We start from the raw sequence: 22,027 nt of genomic DNA, 5'->3' as shown, positions 1-22,027 counted from the left end.
CCCTACAACCCTTGATTTTTGAATTTTTCAACATATCAGTAGTCACATGTCAGCTGCAGGAGTAAACGAGCAGCTCTTCTCCCTGCCCGGCCCCCCCATCTTGGAAGGACCCAGGCGGGAGGCTGAAGGGCTGTACCACCCTCCCCCCATTTGTCCTCATCTCAAGACCCCTCCAGGGAAGGAAGAAAGAAAATGCTATTTTCTGTTTCTCAAAATGGATAGCCGTAAAACCAGCCAAAATTTCAAACAGCACAGCACCTGCAAAGCAATGTTGGGAGCACAGCTCTTCCCACAGGCTTTCACTGCCTTGTTGTTCTGGGAGCTTCCCCCTTCCCCATCATTAGAAATTTTCTTATCTTTCACAATGGGAGGATTAGATGGGAACAGTGAACAAAACTAGAAAAGGAAAAATCTAACCTATGAAAACTCTGCCTCAGACATAACTCCAGTGAGATGCACATCAACAATACTGACCTTCCACACCTGCCCTGTTTTCTGCACCCAGCCCCTGCCCACTCCCTCCTTTCTGGACACTTGGGCACATGGTTCCTAAAGGGCATGGCTCCATGAAGAACAGCGCAAGTGCCTCAGGAGAGCTGCGGTGGCTCAGGGAAGACTTTTAAATTTTATACCTACCATCATCATAGTTGTCACACTGTCACATGACTATATGCATGTGTATCCTGGTAGAATTTGCATCCTTGAATGAGGGCCATTGTCTTTGCTTTTGGGTGATTAGCTCCTGGGCAGTACTTGATGAACGTCTGTCGAATGTGCTATGAAATCTCCTGAAAAAAAAAACCTGGCCTGGAAGTGGAAGGTGCAGAGTTGGAATCTCAGCCCTCCTGACAATGAGGGGTTGTGGCCTTGGTGCTGGAAGAGAAGGGCTGCGTCTGTGCCCTGCTCCTACCAGCTGTGCAACTGTGGTCCAGCTGCCTGGCTTCCTGAGACATGATTTCTGCACCTACCCCAGGATCCTTATGAGAAGGAAATGAATAGTGTTTGTGATAGTTTTAATGGATCATCTTATCCGAATGGATGGGCTTTGATAGAGTGACTTGCACCCTAGAGGTTTAGAGAACGGGCTTTGGAGTCAGACAGACTTGAGTCTACCTCCTGGCTGCAGCTCTGCCCGGGTAAGTGACCCAGAGCATGTCACTCCCTTTTCCGTGCCTCCCTTCACCCTCGTATGGAGTAGGGGGAATTACAGTTTTGACCTCTGGGGTTGTTGTGAGGATTAAAGGAGCTTCTGCTCTACATTGCGCCCTTTGGACAGTGCCTGGCACCCCGGAACACCTCATAAGTGTTACTTGTACCGCTCGTGTTACATCATCTGATTTATGCTCCAGGAGCTGTTCTTCAAACATCAATCTGATCTTCCAGGTACCTCTCTTAGCAATAACAGAAGTCACTTAAAATTTTTTTCTAAAGTTATTTTTAATGAACAGTGATACATATTCATTACAGAAAAGAAAAACAGTAAGACAAGTTGCCCACAGTGCCACTATCCAGACAATCGTTAATATTTTAGACTATTCCATCCATATAGCTTTCTGTGAGTGTGTACGTTTATATTACAAGATTTACACTTTTTTACTTATACATTTCAGTTTTTTTATATATTATAATTAGCACCTTTGACATTTAAAATATAAGACATTTTTATGATTTCAGATTATTTTCTTCAGATCTCTCTTCATGTGGATATTGGTGAATCCCTAGCTAGGGATAGTGAGAGCAGTTTTGTTCTGGGTCATTTTGTATCCTCTTTTGTCTGCTTGAATTTTTCTACTTCTAATCTACTAATCAGTGTCAGTCTATGTCACTTGATTTCAGAATGCTCAGTTCTTTTTTTATATGCTAATCTCAGAGTTCTCAGTCTCTCCAAGTGATTTTAAATTCATTTTTGAATCCACAGGAATTTTCTGATTCATGTCGCTAGGCATTATATATCTATTCCTATTTTTCTGGCTCTAGATGTTCTATTTTAATATTTTACCTATTGTGCAATTGCTGAAAATTTAAGAAGTGTGGTTTTCTTTTTGATAACACTTTCTTCAAGATACTGTCCTGCAACTCTCTGGGGAGGTGAGGTTGAATACAACTCTTTGGTTTTATAAAAATAGAATATCTCTGTTGGACTGAAAGAGGCCTAGAAAATTCTCCTCAATTGCTGAAAAGTTCCTTTGCTTATATTTTTTCCCCCTTTTCCTCAGTATTCCATTTTCCATTTTACCCCATCTACGGCATGTCAGGTAACAAATTATATATTCTTGAGTTTTCCTGCATTCGGGTCCTCAATGTTTCACAAGCACCATGGGACATCTGTAAGGGAAAAATAGGAAAATATTCAACCTTCCATTATTCTTGGCACTTCCCTGAGTTACTTAAAATTTAATCTATACCCTAACTCTCTACGGTAGATATTATCCTCCCACTTTATGGAGAGGTAAACTAAACCTCCATGGAGAATACAGTTCGCTCCCAATTCCATGATGATCCCTTGCAGTTTGATTCTTTAATTCATCCTTGGATTCCTTGAGCCAGTAGATTTCTCTTTTTGTCCAGCCTGGTGCAGGTGGGTTTCTGTCATTTGAATCCTGACTAGCATGTGTTCTTGTTTAACCTTCCACTAGACTGTAAGCTCCTTGAGATAAGCTGCTGGGTTCGTACTTACTCTATGATCTTTAGCAGAAGGAAAGGGAATAAAATAAGAATGGATTGGTTTCAAGTTCAACAAAATATTGGAGGTCAGGATTATCTTGAAAATTTGGGCCATGTGGTCCTTTAATATAAAGTTCCTTTGAATTTGGAAATTCCATTCGTTATAACTAAGGCACGAGTACATGAAGCCTTGTAAATCCCATCATGAGGATGAAGGCTTCTTCTCAGAAGGTAATTGGCAATGTGTCCCTGAAGCCTTCTCCAGAGGTCATTCATGAACAGCTAACAAACCAGAAAGAAGAAAAGAAGGCAGAGTGAGTGAAGCTGACTGCCTAGGAGAAGGCTCTGGTGTTGAGAGAGACGGGTGGGAAGAGGTCACCAGAGCTTGTGGTTATCATCTAAAGCATCATCCAATGCACCGTCCAAGGCATTCTAACCAGTGCGACTACTTGGCTGCAAGTACAGAAGTCTACTGTGCGAGTGTAAGTACTGCAGGATTTATGATTAGAATATGAATATTTCCTAGATGTTAAATACAGTAGGTACAGGTGAACCTGGCTATGATGCCTTGGCATCTCTCTCACCCATTTCATTGTTGCTGCCAAACTGCTTTTTTCTGCCCTCTCTGCAGCCCAACTTCTCTGATATCCCCATGCACATGGTTGCGTTTTTGTTGACCCAAAATGGCAGCCCTCAGTCTACATCTCCTTCCTGATTAGTCTCTTGGAGCTAATTGGCTCAGTCTCTCTGTCCCTGATTACAAACTTTCTTTGAGAGAATTTGACTGGCTAAGCTTGAATGGAAGCTTCACCCTTCATCCAATCATCCCTGGTAAACAGAGTGATGTCATTTAAGGGCCACTCCTATGGAGAGGCAAGGGATCAGTCAGCTAGACCCTGTTAAGAAAACATTGCAACAACTTAACGTTTGAAATACCTTTGCAAATAATTAATATATATATAACCGTTCATAACTGTAGAAAATAACTTACTACCAGTTTATTCTTTTTTAAAATCCAGGTCCTTTTCGTATTTCAAGCATGACCCCAATTACAACATTCCTGACTTACAGTGAGTTTTCCAGGAAGATATCTGCTATCTATGGCAAGGCAGCCTTGGACTTCATGTTTAAGCCCTGTGTTGTTTCCAGTGGCTTACAAGGCTGTCAAGTGGCAGTATTTTATGCAAATGATGACTCCCTCTTACAAGGTTGTATATTTTTCTAATTTAATGCGTGTGAGTGTTCATGTACTTCTTGAAAGAAATAAAGTGAAAGAGCAATGACAAGATAAATGAAACCAGGATATATGAGTTGAAGAAGAATAAGCTTCTGTTAGTTTTGTTCCTTTCTACACAGTGACTTGATTGATAGAACAAAGGCAGTACAAGACAAGAGAAAATAAAAATGAGGCTTAAGCCTATTTAATCAGATTAAAGATCACAGCGTAGGAAGCATCCTATAAACACAGTTGGCTGAGATATGAGGACATTAAAATGTCCCTGTATCTACTAGTAGAGAGACAGGTGAGATATGAAGAAAATGAGGCAATATAGGAAATTGAGTGAGAGTAATAGAGATGCTTGAAATCACAGCACTTTGTTCTTCCCTTTGCCCCCAGTAAGTACACAGACTCTTCTTTCTCCCTACTGTTATTCGTCTCTTGTGGTTGGGCTTCAGTCCATGTGTAGACAGAAGTGGTGTTGAAATCAGAGGGATGACCAGAGTATAAAGGGTATTTTATGTAAGCCTCATGGTAACCACAAAACAAAAACCTGGAGTAGACACATAAAAGATAAAAAGTAAGGAATCAAAGAAGCATATATCTACAGGAAATGATTTCATCACAAAGGAAGACAGCAAGAAAGGTAGATACAAAGGATATCTACAAAACAAGAAGAAAACAATGAACAAAATGGCTGTAGTAAGTCTTTACCTATTAGTAATTACCTTGAATATAAATGTATTAAATTCTCAAATAAAAAAAAAAAACACATAGAATGGCCGAATAGATAAAGAACCAAAACTCAATTACATGCTGCCTACAAGAGACTGACTTCACTTTTAAGGATATGCACAGATTGAAAGTGAAGGAATGGAAAAAGATATTCCATGCAAATGGAAGCCAAAAGAGATCAGGGGTAGCTACACCTATAAAATAGATAAAATAGACTGAAAGTCAAAAACTGTAAAAAGAGACAAAGAAGGTAATTATGGAATGATAAAGTGGTCATTTCTTCAAGAAGATGTTACAATTCTAAATATATATGCACCCAGCATTGAAGCACCTAAATGCATAAAGCAAATATTAATAGAGCTGAAGGGTGAGATAGACTGCAATACAATAAGATTAGGGAACTTCAACACCCCAGTTCCAACAATAGATAGATCAAGCAGAAAATCAATAAGGAAACATTGAACTTGAACTACATTTTAGAACAAATGGATCTAACAAACATATGCAGAGCATTCCATCCAATAGCTGCAGAATACACATCCTTTTCAATCACACACAGAATATTCTCCAGGAGAGTTCATGTGTTAGTCCATAAAACAAGTCTTACTAAATTTAAGAAGATTAAAATCATATCAAGTATCTTTTCTGGATACAGTGGTATGAAACTAGAAATTAGTAATAGGAGAAAGTTTGGAAAATTTACAAATATGTGGAAACTAAACAACATGCTCCTGAACAACCAATGGATCAAAGAAAAAAATGGAAATTAAAAAATATCTTGAAACAAACAAAAGTGAAAACACAGCATACCCAAACTTATTGGACAGAGCAAGAGCAGTTCTAAGAGGGAAATTTATAGTAATAAATGCCTGCATAAAAAAGAAGAAAGATCCCAAATAAACAACCTGATGTCATACCTCAAGGAACTAGAAAAAGAAGAAACTAAGCCCAAAGTAAGTAGAAGAAAGGAAATAAGAAAGATCAGAGCAGAAATAAATGAAATGAAAGTAGAAAAATAATAGAAATGATTAATGAAACTAAGAGTTTATTTTTGAAAAGATAAGCAAAATTGACAAACCATTAGACTAAGAAAAAAGAGAGAAAACTCATAAATAAAATCTGAAATGAAAGAGGAGACATTACAACTGATACCACAGACATACAAAGGATCACAAAAGTTATATGCCAGTAAATTTAATAACCCAGGAGAAATAGATAAATTTCTAGGAACATACAACCTTTCTAGACTGAACCATGAAGAAATAGAAAATCTGACCAGACCAATGACAAGTCAGGAGATTGAATCAGTAGTACAAGTCTCCCATCAAAGAAAATCCCAGGACTCTGACAGTTTCACTGCTAAGTTCTACCAAACATTAGAAGAAACACTAATACCAATCTTTCTCAAACTCTCCCCAAAATTGAAGAAGAGGTAATACTTCCAAACTTACTTTGTAAGGTCAACATTATCCTCATACCAAAGTTGGACAAGGACACTATTAGAAAATTACAGGCCAGCATCCCTGGTGAACATGATCCACAACAAAATAGTAGCAAACCATGAATTTAAGAGCATTTTAAAAGCATCATTCACCATGATCAAGTAGGATTTATCTCTAGGATGCAAGGATGGGTTCATACATACAAATCAATAAATATGATATACCACATTAACAGACTAGAGGACAAAAACTATATGATCATCCAAATAGGTGCAGAAAAACCATTTCACAAAACAACCCCTTTTCATGATTAAAAATTCTCAACTGATTAGGTATAGAAAAAATGTACATAAACACAATAAAGGCTATTTATGATAAGCCCACAGCTAACATCATCCTCAACAGTGAAAAGTTAAAAGCTTTTTCTCTAAGATCAGGAATAAGACAAGGATGCCCACTCTCGCCACTTCTATTCATCATAGTACTGGAGGTCTTAGCCAGAACTATTAGGCATGAGAAAGAAACAAAAGGCATCCAAATCAGAAGAGAAGTTAAACAGTCTCTTTCTGCAGATGACATCACCTGATATATGGAAAACCCTAAAGACTCTACCAACAAACTGTTAGATTAATAAACAAATTCAGTAAACTTGTTGAATACAAAATCAACATATAAAAATCGGTAGCATTTCTACACAATAATAACAAACTACCCAAAAAAGAAATCAAGAAAACAGTTCCATTTACAGTAGCTACCAACAGCAACAACTTCAGGTGGAACTCATCAGCTTCTGAAAGAGAATGCAGAACAGAAGCCAACACGTCATCACTCAGCCCCATTGAATACAGTTCCAGGCTGAGAGAAGTCCAGGGACAGTCCTATGGTCCCTCAAAGCCAACAGTAAAATGAGGTAGGACCCAAATCAAATAGCCAGTGCTTAATCAGGGTGCTTTTTGTGTAAGTAATGAATTCAAACTGAGTTTCAAAAGGGTTTGGGATTTGTATGCATGGGGAACTGGACCCCAGTAGGGTGGGCCTCAGGGATGCTTTGATTTGGTGCTCCATGTCATCAAGACCCTATCTGCTTTCTGTGCGTCCCCTCTCTCTTCCCGTTGTCTGCTTTGTTCGCAGGAGGGAATGGCTGTAGAAGTTCCAGACTTCACAGCCAAGGAGCATCCTCCTTCCAGAGCAGGGAAGCATCTTCCTTGGAAATCTCAACAACTTCCCCTCCCTCCAGGGTGGGACGGGACCTCAAGGATTGTCAGGGGCTGACTGAATAATATTCCATCATATATATATGCTACATGCATATGTATTTTGTTTATTCATCCCCTGATGAACACTTGGATTGTTTCCACCTTTTGGCTGTTGTGAGTACTGCTGTTGTGAACATGTGTGTGCAAATATTTCAAGTCCCTGCTTTCACTTCTTTTGCATATACCCGGAAGTGAAATTGCTGGATCATATGATAATTCTGTTTTTAGGTTTTTTTTTTTTTTTTTGTCGTTTTTTCGTGACCGGCACTCAGCCAGTGAGTGCACCGGTCATTCCTATATAAGATCCGAACCCGCGGCGGGAGTGTCGCCGCGCTCCCAGCGCAGCACTCTACCGAGTGCGCCACGGGCTCGGCCCTGTTTTTAGGTTTTTGAGGACCACCATACTGTTTTCCAGAGCTTCCCCATTTTACATTTCCACCAATGGTGCATACTCAGGATCCATGTTTTATTTAACTTTGCATCCCTAGTGCCTGGAACGGTGCATGTTATCCAGGAGGGTGCTCAGAAAATGTCTGTGAACTGAACACAAACGTGAAGAGAAAACATAATCTCACTGAAATTCCAGTGAGGTTGAGGGAGCAAACCGTGTGGCTTCTGCCTGAGAGTTTGGACACTGTTATCAGCAGGAAGGGCTGTCGGGGGGAAGAGGGGGCAGGACATTGGACTCTGAGTAATTCATTTTCCAGCTAAGATGCCAAAAGGACTGCCACCCTCTTCTTCAGAGGACTCCAGCTATAACTTTTAAAACTATTTTAGCCCTTGCAAATGGCTGACAATATGGGCCCTCCATTAAAAATAGGGCTGTCATTCGATTTGAATTTTAACTGCAGGGTGAGGAACACCGAAGAATCCTGGCCAGTGCAGACTCCAAGATCAGGGAAACAGAAGACGGGTAAGAGAAAGTGCGCTGGAAACTCGAGGAGGGAGCGCTTTGTGGTCAGCCGGGCAGGGAGAAGAAACTGATCGCAGGCACATTTCCCCTGGGTGCCCTGGCTGGCCGGGAACACAGCGGAAGAATGAAGAGTTGCAAGGCTGAGAGCCCAGGGGGACACATGAGAGGGGACAGAGCAGATTCGCACGGGGAGGTGGCCTCACCCCAAGCCCCGGTGCCTGGGCACAGGAAGTGGGGAAAAGGGATAGCGTGTACCTGACATGGATACTAGACAGACTGGCCCACAGGCAGGGGCTGCCAGGAGGGGCCTGAGGAGGCTGGTCCACCAGGTGATCAAGAGGAAATGTACTGGAGGAGATCCCCCTGGTGTCCTTTGTGGGTTTCCTAGTGGGGCGCCACCAATCCAAATGCAGTGGAGGAAAGGAATCCTGCTCTGAAGAGGTGTGCACTTTGCTGAATTATATCCAAACTATTAAACAGAAACTTATTGCCCCAATGCAAGGAGAGGCCTATAAGGGGGGGAGCGATTATCCATTCAGCAAACATTTCCTGCGCTGTGCCCTGCAGCAGGACCAGGCTCAGCAAAGGCTCAGGGCACCTCGTGCTTGCAGGCTTCAGAGAAAGAGCAGGAGAGATGAGCTCACTGTTAAGGAATCAGCTCCTTTTGCTTGTGCCAAAACAGTAATGCCCACATTTACCTGTCTGCTTTCCCTGGTTTTGAACACAACAGAAGATAGCTACATAGTCTTCTGGCATGCATTTAAAAATAACACCTTGCAGATACTTCTTCAAGTTTATTTATCCTTTAAAGACAGTTTGAAACCAGAGAAAAACCTACAGTGTCGTATTCAGCGTCTCTGTGACCTGCCCCAATGCTGGAGTGTTTGAAGGTTGCTCGAGGCCATCTCCAGAAGGGAGCTGGCTGCAAGCAGGCAGGACACTGGAAAGAGTTCCTGGGCCCCTGAGCCACACCAGGGGCTGTGAATGATGCTTAACTTGACATCCCAGGACAGGGGCTGATCCATGGATTTTGGCAGTGTCCTCACACACAGGAATTGTTCGTTCTTTGTATATGTGGATGCATTTGTTACTGTGCTATTGCATTTAACAAATGTTTATCAGGATTCTGTTATCAGCAGGGCAGAGCCAGCCACACAGGAGGACCTGGTGGAGATTCTGGCACTCATCCCAGGAGAGCAGAGAAGGGACTGCCAAAGCACCTGGGGGACTAGTATTCAAGGTCAAGGGGGGGACGGGCTGCTCAATGGTGGTGAAGTGGTGGGGAGATGTAGTAGGCGAGTTGGAATTGTGCTTAGCTGGGGTTGCCCTGAGAGCAGAGCCTCAGAGAACCCTTGCAGCAGCAGTTGACTTGGGAAGCATCTCCCAGGAGACAAGAGAGTGACGAACTAGAGGGCGTGGAAAGACCAAAGCAAGGAGCGTGTGGGGCCCGCTACCCCTAGGTTTGTCCTCTGGGGAACCATCAAACAAGTCTCCCACTGGCCAAAGTGGCCCTGCTGGTCAAAGCCTACAGAGAATGAGCAAGAGATGGGGTGAAGGAGACTGGATGGCACCACATGAAAAGTCCCATTCAGCATCCAAGGGCTCCCTGTGCAGGCTTAGGCAACATGTGTATATGTAACACAGACCCATTCATTTCCAAATATTGCTGAGAATGTCTAATCCCTGTAATCCTTCCTTTAGGGTAATACCCCTAATAACTATATTCTTAACACCCTGGTACAACCCTCATTCATTCACGTTAGGCATGAAAAGAAGGGAGGAGTGAAGGAGGGAGTGAGTAAGGGAGAGAGGAACGGAGGAGCAGATATGAAAAAGGAGACTGTGTTGCTGCTCTCTTGAAGTTCAGAAGCTGGGGGTAGGGGAGAGACTGCAGAGGACAAGGATAAATATATACGTCGGGGTCAGAAGTAACATGGAGAAAAACTAAGCAGGGTCAGGGAATCACGGGGGGCAATTGGCCCTTTGGGAAGATGGCATCTGAGTTGAGGTCTGAGCCAAGGGAAGGAGAGAGCAGAGCAGGTGTACAGGGATGAGGCCAGGAGGAGTGTGATGGCAGGTCCTAATCGCAAGTGAATAGTCATGGAATTATTTGGGTCCTCCCCCTCCCCCAACTCTTTTAGAACGTTCCACGAGGGCCGGGACCATGCTGTCTTGTTCTTGGTCTATCCCTGTTGCAACCTGGTGTCTCCATCCAGTTAGTCATGTTTATTGAATGGATGAAAATGTAAACTTGCCCACCCCCGTGCCAGGTACAGTTCCGTGAACAGATATCCTGCTTTCCTGTGGCACACCAAACCCAAAGCACATGCATTCACTAGATCACACGCTAAATTAGCTGACTCTGTCTTTGATGCTTACTCTCCTGTTTTATTTGGGACTTCATAGGGTCATGGATCTTAGAGCTCGTGGACCAGGTGGTCAGGGGGCCAATGGAAGAGGCTCTGCTCTTCAGTCCGTGCCCTGGCTCCACTGCTGACAGCACACTTCACAGGAGCCTCACCTCCTCATCTGCAGCATGAGATGGTGCATCTCCACCCTGAACAAGCTAATGCCCGGGAAGGCGCTTGGGAAAGAGTAGATAGAGAGGAATGAGAAGGTGAATGGCTGGGAACCAACTCGTATTTCCCAAACCTGCCTTCTCCACCCACTCACCTGGAGATTCTGATTCAGGGGTAGGGTGGGGCTTGGGAAGCCCTTGGTAATTCTGTTGCACGGGAAGGTTTAGTAACCCCTGGGCTGACCTGCCCTGCCATGGTCAAAGCTGATGGTTACTGTAGAGTCTGCTCACTACCTCACCAGATGGTCTCATTTCAGGGAGCAGCAGACTTTTTCTGTCAAGGGCCAAATAGAAATATTTTAGGCTTTGGATGCTGTACATTCTGTGTTGCCCCTATTCCAGTCTGCCACCCTATGAAGAGTGAAGGCACCATAGATGATACGAACACACATTGGCATGGCCATGTGTCAATAAAACTTTATTTACAAAAACAAGCAATGGGCCAAATTTGTCCTGCAGGCCGTAATTTGCAACCTCTGGTCTCATTTATTACTAGACAGCTGGGCTTGCTAGAAAATTCTTATATTTTTATGAGATGTCCCAAAAGATAACTTGTACTAGGTCTATTTCATTTTCAGGAAACACGCATGGACTATTACATATCTTCACTTGTGGATGTGTTTGTATGTGTGTGTGCGTATATATGTGTCCCAGTGGGAGGGAGGGAACAGCGTTCCGTGAGTCTGGGAGGTGGCAGTGGCTGCACTGTCTGCTGATGCCAGCCCTGCTGTTTCCCCTGGGGCTTCGGTACTTCGCTGATAAATATTGCATTTCAGGAATTTGTTGTTCAGTGCAATTCACTGAAAAATTAACTCACCCAAACAAGAAAACATGGTGAGAGTGACAGGGAATGTGTTTGTGCAAAGTAAATATGGAAAAAGGGGTGTGTCCACTGAGGCCACAGCAGTAGACCCCTGTCCTTCACTCCCACAGCCTGGCCCATGGCAGAAGAGCTGCCTTTCGTGCATGCACAGGAGAGCACAGCTGTCACTCATGGGAGGGTAGTGACAGGTGGCGGGCACTCTAGGTTTTCCTTTTCAGTAAAATTGCCCCAGGACGTGAGCAGCAAATCGAGTTTGACATTTCCTTAAAACTGCAACCACAATCTCTACCCCCACCTCCTACTTGCCAAGATCTATGCTTTAAAGAAAGACATAGTTTCAAACAAAGTCATTGGTTTTCTTTATTCAAAACCTATTGTAGACACTGGAGAGGAAATGTGAAATTATCATTCACTGTCTTCAAATAGCTCACTCCTCCCAATGATTTTGAAGGAGGGATATATGATTTCTCCCCACGGGCTGCTTGGTTTTCGGCGTTAGAAGTGGCTTTGAATATTTAATCTGAGTAGTTGTCACAGAGCTGAACTCCCAGTGGTGCTAAATAAATGATCATTGATTAGTTGCAAAGGGGTGGGGGAGTGAAAATCATGGGTAAACATGGCAGCACTGTTGGCGCCTTTGTCCTAGTTTTCTCCTGTGTTTTGCGATTTCCCCTTGGAAAGCTGGGAGAAATATCAACATGTCATAATTTCCCAACATTGTATAAGGAAAAAGAAAAAAAAAAAGAAGGTTTTTATTTACAGAAGAGAGAAGGGTATACATATAAGATAATTGATACCTTTTATTTTCATTTACCCATTGAACAAATATTACGAGCACCTAAAACTGACCACTGAAATGATGACCCCTTTTTCGTCATATTGATGCTGAAAGCTTTGACAAGGGAATGGAATTCATCAAGTGAACTTGAATCCTATTCCTAACCTGGTTAAATGTCCAGGATTTCATAATTGGCCGTATAATCCTCAGTCCTTTTGTTTTATTCTAGCACCTCAGTGGGTGGGGACTAACAAGAAGGGAAATGTACTGCATCAGTCCCATGTCGGACAGCCCTGTGAATGGCACACATCTGTTCTGAAAGGCTGATGGTTCAGATGCACAAGCAGTAAGCATTGTGCCTCAGAGAAAGAGGAAAACTTCATCACCCACCTGATGAGTGAAGCATCTATAAATAAAAATGTCATTTTCCCCCGAAAGGGAAACTAAATTATGAATTCAGAAATTCACAGTCATCTGTTTTTATTGTTGCCTAATGTGTTTTAGATCTGTGCAGGCCCTGCAGAAAATCAACTCTGAAACTGCATAATTAGGACATCTTTCATAGTCGTAAATGCTAATCCCATTGGAGAACAGATTAGGAATTCACAGGCATGAATTTCCGGCATCAGGTACCTGCAGTTTCTTTTCTTTTTGAATAATTCATTATTTAAATACTTCAATGCGTATCCTATACAGCCCTGCATATTGTATCAGGGGCAAAGGAGAAGTAAGAGATTAATTTCCCACCTATTTCCACACTAAACACATTCAAAGCTTGTTTATGTTGGTTTGATGTCATTAGTTTGCAATTGCTAATAATGTTATGGTTTTACTTAGTCACCCCAGGGACAAATTTAAGGAAATTAAATAGGATCTTCTGCAGGACATTAATAAGGTCAGAGTTCTAACTTTTACAGTTGCCTGAATTATTTGCTTTGAGAAAAAAATAGCAAACAATTCAGGAAGTTGTTTTCCATAAAGAGTAATGATTATTTGCAGTGAATACAGCTTCAGTTAATGCTTCCCCCTTCTTGGCTGTGAATGCGTTATGACGAAATGAGCAGGAAGTGGAACGTGTGTCCTGCAGTTGAATTTTGTCCATGCAATGCTAGCCATGGGGTCAGCAGTAAGCCAGGTATTGTTCGGGACTTGACGCCATATCCCCTCTTCTGGGAGGTGTCTTGGGGTCCCCATCACACTGGTGCAAACTCTCTCATAGGAAACACTCATTGTGCTTTGAGTAACTGCTTGTCAAGACACCTGCCCCATGGCTGTACAGTTAAATCCTCGTAGAGGTGGAAGGTCCCTTTCATTTCTGTGTCTCTGGTACCTTGCACGGTGCCTGGTGTGGAAGCAGTCCACATCTGTTTGTTAAATAAGTAAACGGACTTTCAAAGATCAACCCAAACTCTGTTGGTTGTAAGTAACAGAAACCCAAGTCAAATAGCTCAAGCCTTAATGGAGAAAGTATTATAAAGATAGTAGAGTCTCTCATTGAACCCATAGGCAGAAAGGGCTGAGCAGAAAAGGCCCAGAGCTCCAGACCATGCGGATGCTCCCATCTCCCTGTGACAGCTTCCACCTGCACCAGCAGTGCCTGGACGCTCCTTCCTGCAGCCTCAGCTACCCACACTTTCTTGGCACCAGGACCAAGGTTCTCCAGGATGGACTCTGATCGGCTTTGTAGGGGCCAGCTGCCCAGGGTCCTTTAGTGTGCTGTGGTGAAGAAAAGACTTTACTATTTGTTACCAGCCCCACGGGATCTGCTGAACAGGAAGGGACAGGCACCAGCAGGAGCTGCTTCCAATGGCAACGTTGGGGGTGCAGAAAATGGCTTTTGCAACCCCGAAACATACAAGCATATTCCCTCTTTCCTTGATATCCTTACTTAATATTAATTTCTTTATTGTCCAAGTTTCTTCCTTGGCTGTCTTTATCTCAGAAGTTCCAAATCCAAGACGGTGCTCCATGGTGTAGCTCACTGAGAGTTCTCAGCGTGACTCTCAGGTTTGAATCAACCATGGCTGCCACCAGATGGGTCTTGACATTCTCACTGATATTCTTGGGAGAACCAGAGGCAGAGCCGGACAGTGTTCTGTTTAAGGAGCAGTGAGCTCCACTCCACTGTGTGATCTTAGGCCGGCATTGAATCTCTGATTCAATGGGTCTGTTTTCTTAACACTCAAATGAGAACGTTGGCCTAAATGACCTCTACAGTCTTTTCCACCTCCGCCTTTGGTTTAGTTCTCGGCTTCAACATTTCCATTGCCTCTAAGTGTGGAAGTTCAGCAATCCACTGCTCATGCCCCAACTTCGCTGAGTGTATTTGCAATGCTCCTACCCACAGCAAGTGGAGGGTGGTCTGGGCTGGAGATTGCAGCTCTGCCTTCAGCAAAGTCATCTGGAGGCCCTTCATCACTTAGCCTCCCCCATGGCTTTCCTTGTGGGGCAGGTGAATTAATTATTTGTGAGGGCATTTTTGCTGGAAGCCACCTGCAGAGAAGAGTTCTGTGTCTGGACTAGACATATAGCCACAGGGTTTGTCATCTGCTTCCTCCTGGTGCACACCCTGGACCCAAGGCTTGTCATTTTCACATGTAAATTACTAGGTTAATAGAAATGGAGCCAAAACATGAATTGAAAAAGTGAGGAGCATATCACGGATCTGCATTTCTAAGTGATTTGAAATTTAGAATCCAATAATTTTTAGCATTGTGTAAATCTCCACTACATTATATGTGTAGGTAGAGCACTATGCAAAATAATATGGGCAGAAAATGCATGACTGTACTTTGAAAATGATGCCCAACATGATGCTATTCCACGCTGCTCTTGTCTCACTGCTTTTTCTAATCAGATCCTAACGAGAACCCTGGGGGTAGCAGGTAGGGTATTTTCATTCCGATTTTCTTCCTGGGGAAACTGAGGCTCAGGGTGGTGAGAAGACTTCATGTGGTTGACCCAGGACCAGAGCCCTCATCTAAGCCAGTGCACTTTCCCCAGCCCCGCCTCCAAGGGACACGCTGTTTTTCGAATGCCCACTTGCAGGCATCACTTCTGTGCTGGGCGTTCTCTTTTTCACTGAATGTGTTTCTTTTCTCCTTCGGGGCTGAGGACACTCTTTGTGTCTGTAGGCACTCTGCACTCACTTGCTCCCTTCAGTTCTGGCAAGAGAAAGAAAGAACTCTAAAAAGCAGCAATTATTCCTCCTGGTTCTTTTGTACAGAGCCCCGTAAATAATTTATTTGCATTTGAGGGGCTAGAGACTGAAAAACATATTGAACCTCTCAGTAACCAGGTGAATTCTGTGTTCAGAACCTGGATGCAGTGGGAATGTTTCTTTGAAATCAGAGACAACTTCAAGTGACCTAAGAGCTCGGGCGTGAGGCTGGAGATGGACAGACCACAGCAAGAAAGAGTTTTTTAATGGCATGTAAAGGTTACCCTGGAGGTGTCCATGTCCACATCCTTCACGATTGCAACTTGGACTTTGGAACAACTTGCTCAGGAGCTGGAAAACAATGTGCCGGTTCTGAGCTGGGGCACTTCCCAAGTCCCTCCTGCTGCACTCAATACCTGCGTTAAACAAAGAAAATTGTGTCTGCCAGGCTGGCTAGCTGAAGTCACAAGATTCCAAGTATCATGCAGCACTCTGGAATTCCTGCAGAAACTCATCAGAAGGGGTTTGCCACCGGCCACGCAGAAACGCCTGTGCATCGGACTTTTCAGATAAAAACATTTAGTACAGAGCTGAAAAACCATGTGATGGTCATGGATTTTGTGAAGAGTAACTGGTTTCCCTCCCAGAGAAGAGCCAAAGTTTGTGTCATCCACATGTGTCAAGGCCTGCAGACGGCCGAGCGAGCGGCCAGCAGATACGAGGTATGGCTGAACGTGGGTGGGGGACAACGGGAACAAACTTGACTCAGAGAGAAATGGAGGCGTTGCCTATCAGACAGATGGACGTTCAGGTGTTTTACCTGGTCTGATGAATTTATCATATCTGTTTGTAGTCTTTCCCAAGGAATTCGGAAAAGGCTTTTTCATCTCTTAATTTATTTTAGTTTTTGAAATATAGGGAGGGGGAAGCATATTGGATGAATGTAATTTGCACATAGTACATGTCTGCATTTACGAACATTTAATAGGTGGTTTGTATCCACTTTTAGAAACTGCAGTAGGTTGCTGTGAGTTGAAATATTTTTAGCTCTGTAAGCTCGCAGTCATCTGTTGTTAAAAACAAATTTCTGTTTGTTCCCTGTTGTGTTATGCAAGGGAATATATACGACTCGCCTTGATCGATAAATAGAATGATTTAAATTAGACCAGTAACAATGGTGTTTTATTTTTTAAGAGTGAGCCCTAATTTTCAAGTAGAGACAACTTCGTGAAAAAAAGGGGCACTTTAGAGGTTTAAAATGTCAAAGAGAGATAAACACATTATTTTGAAACATATTTGCATTCTGCAACTAGTATCGCCACAGCAGTTTTCTTTTCAGAAAGAAAACACACATGAAATCTGATCAGCTCTTTATTGTACCTGTAATAAATTATGAACGACATTGTAATTGACTCCCATAGAGCACACTTACCCATCTCTTTTGATAAATGTAACATGCAAATTGCTAATGCTTTATGAAAAGTTAACCTTTCTGAATACTGATGCTGTTATTAGGGAAAACTTCTCATGAATGCTGGCAAATAGTCCAGGTCTTTTGTTCCCCGCACTGGGCATAAGGAAGCAAGCACAATGTGGAAGAAACAGGTTTTACAGGGTTCAAGGCCGGCTTCTCCCAGTTCAGCCCTGGGAGCGTGAATTTCCATGTTGTAAACAGAGATGTAAAGGCCACGGAAATAATGATTGTTAATTAAATTCAGCAATAGTCGTTCATTACTTCATTGCCCAATCAACCAGAGCTAAAGGTGTGCCATTAGAATATAATTGAAAGACACCAGAAATGTTATTATTCACAAGTAATTAATCGGATGGGGACAGAATTTTATCATTGCATAATTTTCATTGAGGTTATTTTCCCATCCTCCAAAGAGAGACAAATTTGTTGAATTATATATATTATCATGCATTTTACAAGTGTTCATGGCTCTATTTTAAATCCAATGTAGCCAACAGTAGCTCTTGTGTTCCATTTATTTTTTATGCATAAAACTTCATTTATTCCTATAGCCACACTGAAGAGAATGATGTTTTAAAAAGTGCATCTGTGCAGGAGGTTGTAAAAATCTTCAGATATACTGACAGTCGCAGCCACACTTTTTTGGTTGTCTAATCCCCCATTACCATTTACAGTCAACAGATGAGCCACCAATATTAAAATGAGTCCCAGACCCCTCCCCCCAGCCATCAGCCTGATTGACTGGATGTGTCTGTGGCTTGAGACTTAGTGCAGCTGGCCCACTTCTTGGGCTCAAGGACAAGCTAGTTTAAAACCATCAGACAGGATCTGCATCTCCTGGCCCTCTGAATTTCAGGCTCTGCTCTTGAGTTTTAGTAGCAAACAATTCAGAATTTAAAATATTGCACGTCCATTAAACGATTTTTCACGTTGTTCCCACTGGGGCACGTTGGCACCACTCAGATTAGGAAACCTGGGAAGAAGAAAACTTCCTCACTCAATTTCCCAACCTGAACTGAAGAGAGAGCCATTAGCAGCCTCTGGGTTCTGCCCAGTGATCCAGCCCAGTGATTCCTCTTTTGTTAGCTCCAAGGCCGTCACTTAACCTGCCTCAGGCTTTGACCATAAAGTATCCGACGGGGTAAAAAATGAGCAAGGTCACAGACGTGACCTCTCAATGCACGAAGATGCTAAATTAAAGCAACTGGTTTGTTCCCCAGTTTAGTTTTGGAGATTTTGTTTCTGTAAAAACTTTATGGATTTCAAGTTCTTCCTGTGAGGACCTGCAAATCTGCTTGAGTTGAGTATAAGGACTACAGACTGAGATTTGTCTCAAACTGTGGCCTTAGTCCTGAGCTGTGTCAATGCTTGGAGAAACCACCTCTCACCTGGGACAATCAGTGACGCCATGTAATTCTAGCTCAGAGGTGGTCCAGCCACGCTCCTTCCCTTATGCAAATGCCTTTTAATAGGAAGGGCGAGCAGAATCTGTTGTGCTGAAAGGTAACTAGGGTTGGAAGCAGATGGTGGTGAAGATGCTGAGGACCCTTGGGTTCACATCTGCAAGGCCTTGATCCCTGCTGACTCTCAAATTCCCAGAGGTGTTAGAACCACAGAGTGTTAAGGGCATTTCTTACCCCTGAATATGTATTTGATGAATTTCAGATATCGGCATAGCTATAATTAGCAGTGGGCTGGGCCCCTGCCTGAGCTCTGCTGTCCACATGCGAAGTGCAGACACGTTCTGAGACTGCCTGTAAAGCAGAGCTCAGACACTTTGCCAGCTTCAGGGATGGAAGCCACGTGGAGCCTGGCGATGTGGTCCCATCTCTTGGAGTGTGAATCTGAGTGGGCATCTCCTAATTGATTGCTGAGAGCTTTCTGACGATAGGGACAGGCCGAGGTGCACAAGCCATGGCTTGCCATCAGTCTTCCAATAGGTGACAGTTTCCAGCACATTTATTCATTAGATGAGCCAGGGAAAGTTTCTGCATTTGGAAATCACTATTTGGCCATGCCTCTCGGTATTTCTCAAAACCTTCATCATCATCATTTCCATCTCCAGTTCCTGCTCAATTATTATTTTTTTAAATTTAGCCTGTAGTGCTCAATTCTGGCTAGGTATAAGAATCACGGTGAACTTTAAAAAACTACATATGGCTGCGGCCCAGCCAAGGCCACTGTGACTCAGTGAGCCCAGAGCAGCACTAAGGCACTGGCAATAAGCAAAAACCAAACACAAGCACTTCCAGGTGGCTCCTTTTATGTCCCGTTTCTCTCCTCATCGTGCTCATGTGCCCCTCTACCTCCTGGAGCCCATGGAGCGTGTTTGTAACAGCATTTTAAGGTGCTTGTCTATTCGTTCATCATCATCTCTGTTATTTCTGCAGCTGTTTCTGCTGGTTGGTTTTCCTCCTGGTTATGGATCATATTTTCTTGCTTCTCTGCATACAGGGTGATTTTTAAATTTTTAAATTGTATTTTGGTAACTGTGAATTTACATTGCTGGGTGCTTGGTCTTGTAATCCTCTAAAGAGCACTGAGGTTTGTTCTGGTATGACGTTATGTTACCTGAAGGCATCTTGATCCTTCTGAGGCTTACTTTTAAGATTTGCAGGGGCAAGTCTAAAGCAGACTTTAGGGCAGTGGTTCTCAATCAAGGATGATTTTGCTTCCCTGGGGATATTTGGTAATGTTTGGAGACAGTCTTGGTGGTAACAGCTTGGGAGAACATGCTACTGTTATCTAGTAGATAGAGACCAGAGATGCTGCTAATATCCTGCAATGCATAGGACAGAGTTCCCCTTTCCCCAGCCTAATATGTCCACAATGTTGAGGCCGAGGAGCCCTGATCCAGGGCTAATTTAGCCCCACTACTAAGACACAGCCCTTCTGAAAACGTTACCTAATGTCCCATGTGTGAGGAGGTCTTTGTCCTTGGGTTGGTGGGAACATGAACTGTTTCCAGCTTCGTGTGAGTCCTGGAATTGCCTGACCTACCAGTTTCTGGTAGTTCTTTTCCTGGTTTCAGGCAGTTTTCTCCCAAGCAAGTGCAGATAAGTATTCCACCAAAGAATACTGTTGGTCCCCTGCAGGTTGTTAGAACTCTCTTTCCTTGCAGTCCCCCACTTCACAAGTTCTAGCTACACTGACCTCTCCGAATCCCATCTCTGCCTTCTCTGCTCAGTGAGACCCAGGCTCTGCTGAGTCTCCCCTCCCTGAGCTGCAGCGTGGAAACTGCCTGCTGACGGGGACAATTGCAGGGCTCATCTCTCTCCTTTTCCCTCTCTCAGGGCTCACAGTCCTGCATTGCTTAGAGTCCAGTGTCTGAAAATCACTGTTTAATAGTTTTTGTCTGGTTACTCCATCATGGACCGAAGTAGGAATCTTCCGAGTGGTTCTGATGTCCCACCAGGGTGGAGAAACTTGCTTTTGGCTTTGATGAATGTTTTCAAGTGGTCAGGGCATGCCCTTAGGTCTGGTGAGATAAAAGCACCCAAGTTTGAAGTGCGGGAACTTCAACATATCTTGATTCAGGGAGTAAAGAGGTCACAGAGACTGAACAGGAGGTAAAACAAACATTCCCTTTCTTCTCAAAGTTATCAAAAGGTGCAAAACAATTTTACCTATTTCCCAGCCAAGTTGAAGAGCTTTAGGCAGATCAAAGTCTTCGGAGTCTCACTTTTCTTCCTGACGTCCTGGCTTCCGAGTGATGTTTTTGCTGGGATATGCTGGTGGCTCTGGCTGCAGTGACAGCAAAGGCACGAGCCCCCAGGACGAGGAGGGCTGAAAAAGGCTGTTTCACACAGGACAACAAATATTCCAGTTAGCTCTGCCACTGCACGAACAGGTCAGTAGCCCCTGCCTCCCACCCAGGCCATGCCTGCTGTCTGGGCATGTACTTGGTGCTCCTCTCAGACACCTCAACATGTGCGCCTACATTGCAATGACTGGGAGCTTCCATCCAAACATGGGAAGAGGGAATTCCAAGAGGCGAAAGGGAAATGAAGTGTCCACCCTTGGATCTCGACATAGCCCACTCTCTTTACTCTACCAGCCCCTCCCTGCACCTGCCAATGGGACACTGGCCATCAGAGGGCAAGGTCCCGGAGAGGTATGAAGGGTCAGAGGTCTGAAATCAGTTTCATTCCATCAGGAAGCACATCTGATGACTGAGGTCACCAACCTAACTGCACTGTGTGATGTTTTATTATAGGTAAAGTGTGACTTGACCCAGGGCCATTTGCAGCCAAGCTTGTGAGGTCCACCTGATACCATTTTGGCCAGTTTCCACTAGGTATTTGGGCATGGGTGGGGAGACCAGGTCCACACTTCTGCGAAACCAAGGGAGGAGAGTGACAGATGAAAGGTGTGGTGCAGAGTCAGGGCACTGCATTATGACTGGGGGCGGGGGAGGTTCTAGCTGAGTGATCTTGGAAAGCTTCTTGACCTCTTTGAGCCTCATTTCCCATCTGTCTTCATGAGAACAATGACAATATCTACCTTATAGGGTTGATTAAGAGATAATCTATATAAAGGGCTGAGCTGCAGGCCTGGCATGGAGGCAGCACCCCATGAAAGTGAGTTGTTGTCTGAGTCCCAGTACACCTTTTCCTGCCGTCTCCAGCCCTGCCACAGAGCTGTGTAGGAAGACGTGGCCACTGGGCTCAGGCGATTCACAACCAGTGCTATGAGGATGCTGCCCTCGTGCAAGCAGTCCTGTTGAAATTGGGCTGAAACACTCCTCTTCCTTCCTTCTTCACACCCCAAGTGTCAGGTGACAGGGACTCATGACCCTCTACTTTCTTGACTTGGAGTTAATCCCCATACCCCAAGCAATTCTGAGATTGGCCATCACTGCCCATGAGCTGAAAGCAATTTCCACTCAGAGCCTGCCCCTCCTGTAGTCAGCTGCAAATTTCATCACTGACAAGAAGACTGAAGAATATGAGTTCATACACATCTGATTCCTGCATAAAGCAAGG

General features: G+C 43.7%; 1 protein-coding gene across 1 annotated transcript in view; it reads left to right on the top strand.

The window, feature by feature from the left end:
- The first annotated feature begins 16,050 nt into the window (after positions 1-16,050).
- The window catches only part of C7H10orf90 (chromosome 7 C10orf90 homolog), a 223,576-nt gene continuing 217,599 nt past the window's right edge, over positions 16,051-22,027 (top strand). The window contains 1 exon segment of the mRNA XM_063103500.1: positions 16,051-16,290. Coding sequence (XP_062959570.1) covers positions 16,051-16,290 — 240 coding nt within the window.

This window comes from Cynocephalus volans, chromosome 7 (assembly GCF_027409185.1).
Source record: "Cynocephalus volans isolate mCynVol1 chromosome 7, mCynVol1.pri, whole genome shotgun sequence".
Taxonomy (NCBI): Eukaryota; Metazoa; Chordata; class Mammalia; order Dermoptera; family Cynocephalidae; genus Cynocephalus; species Cynocephalus volans.
The sequence above is the reverse complement of the archived record's forward strand: the minus strand, read 5'-3'. Positions and strand labels throughout refer to the sequence as shown.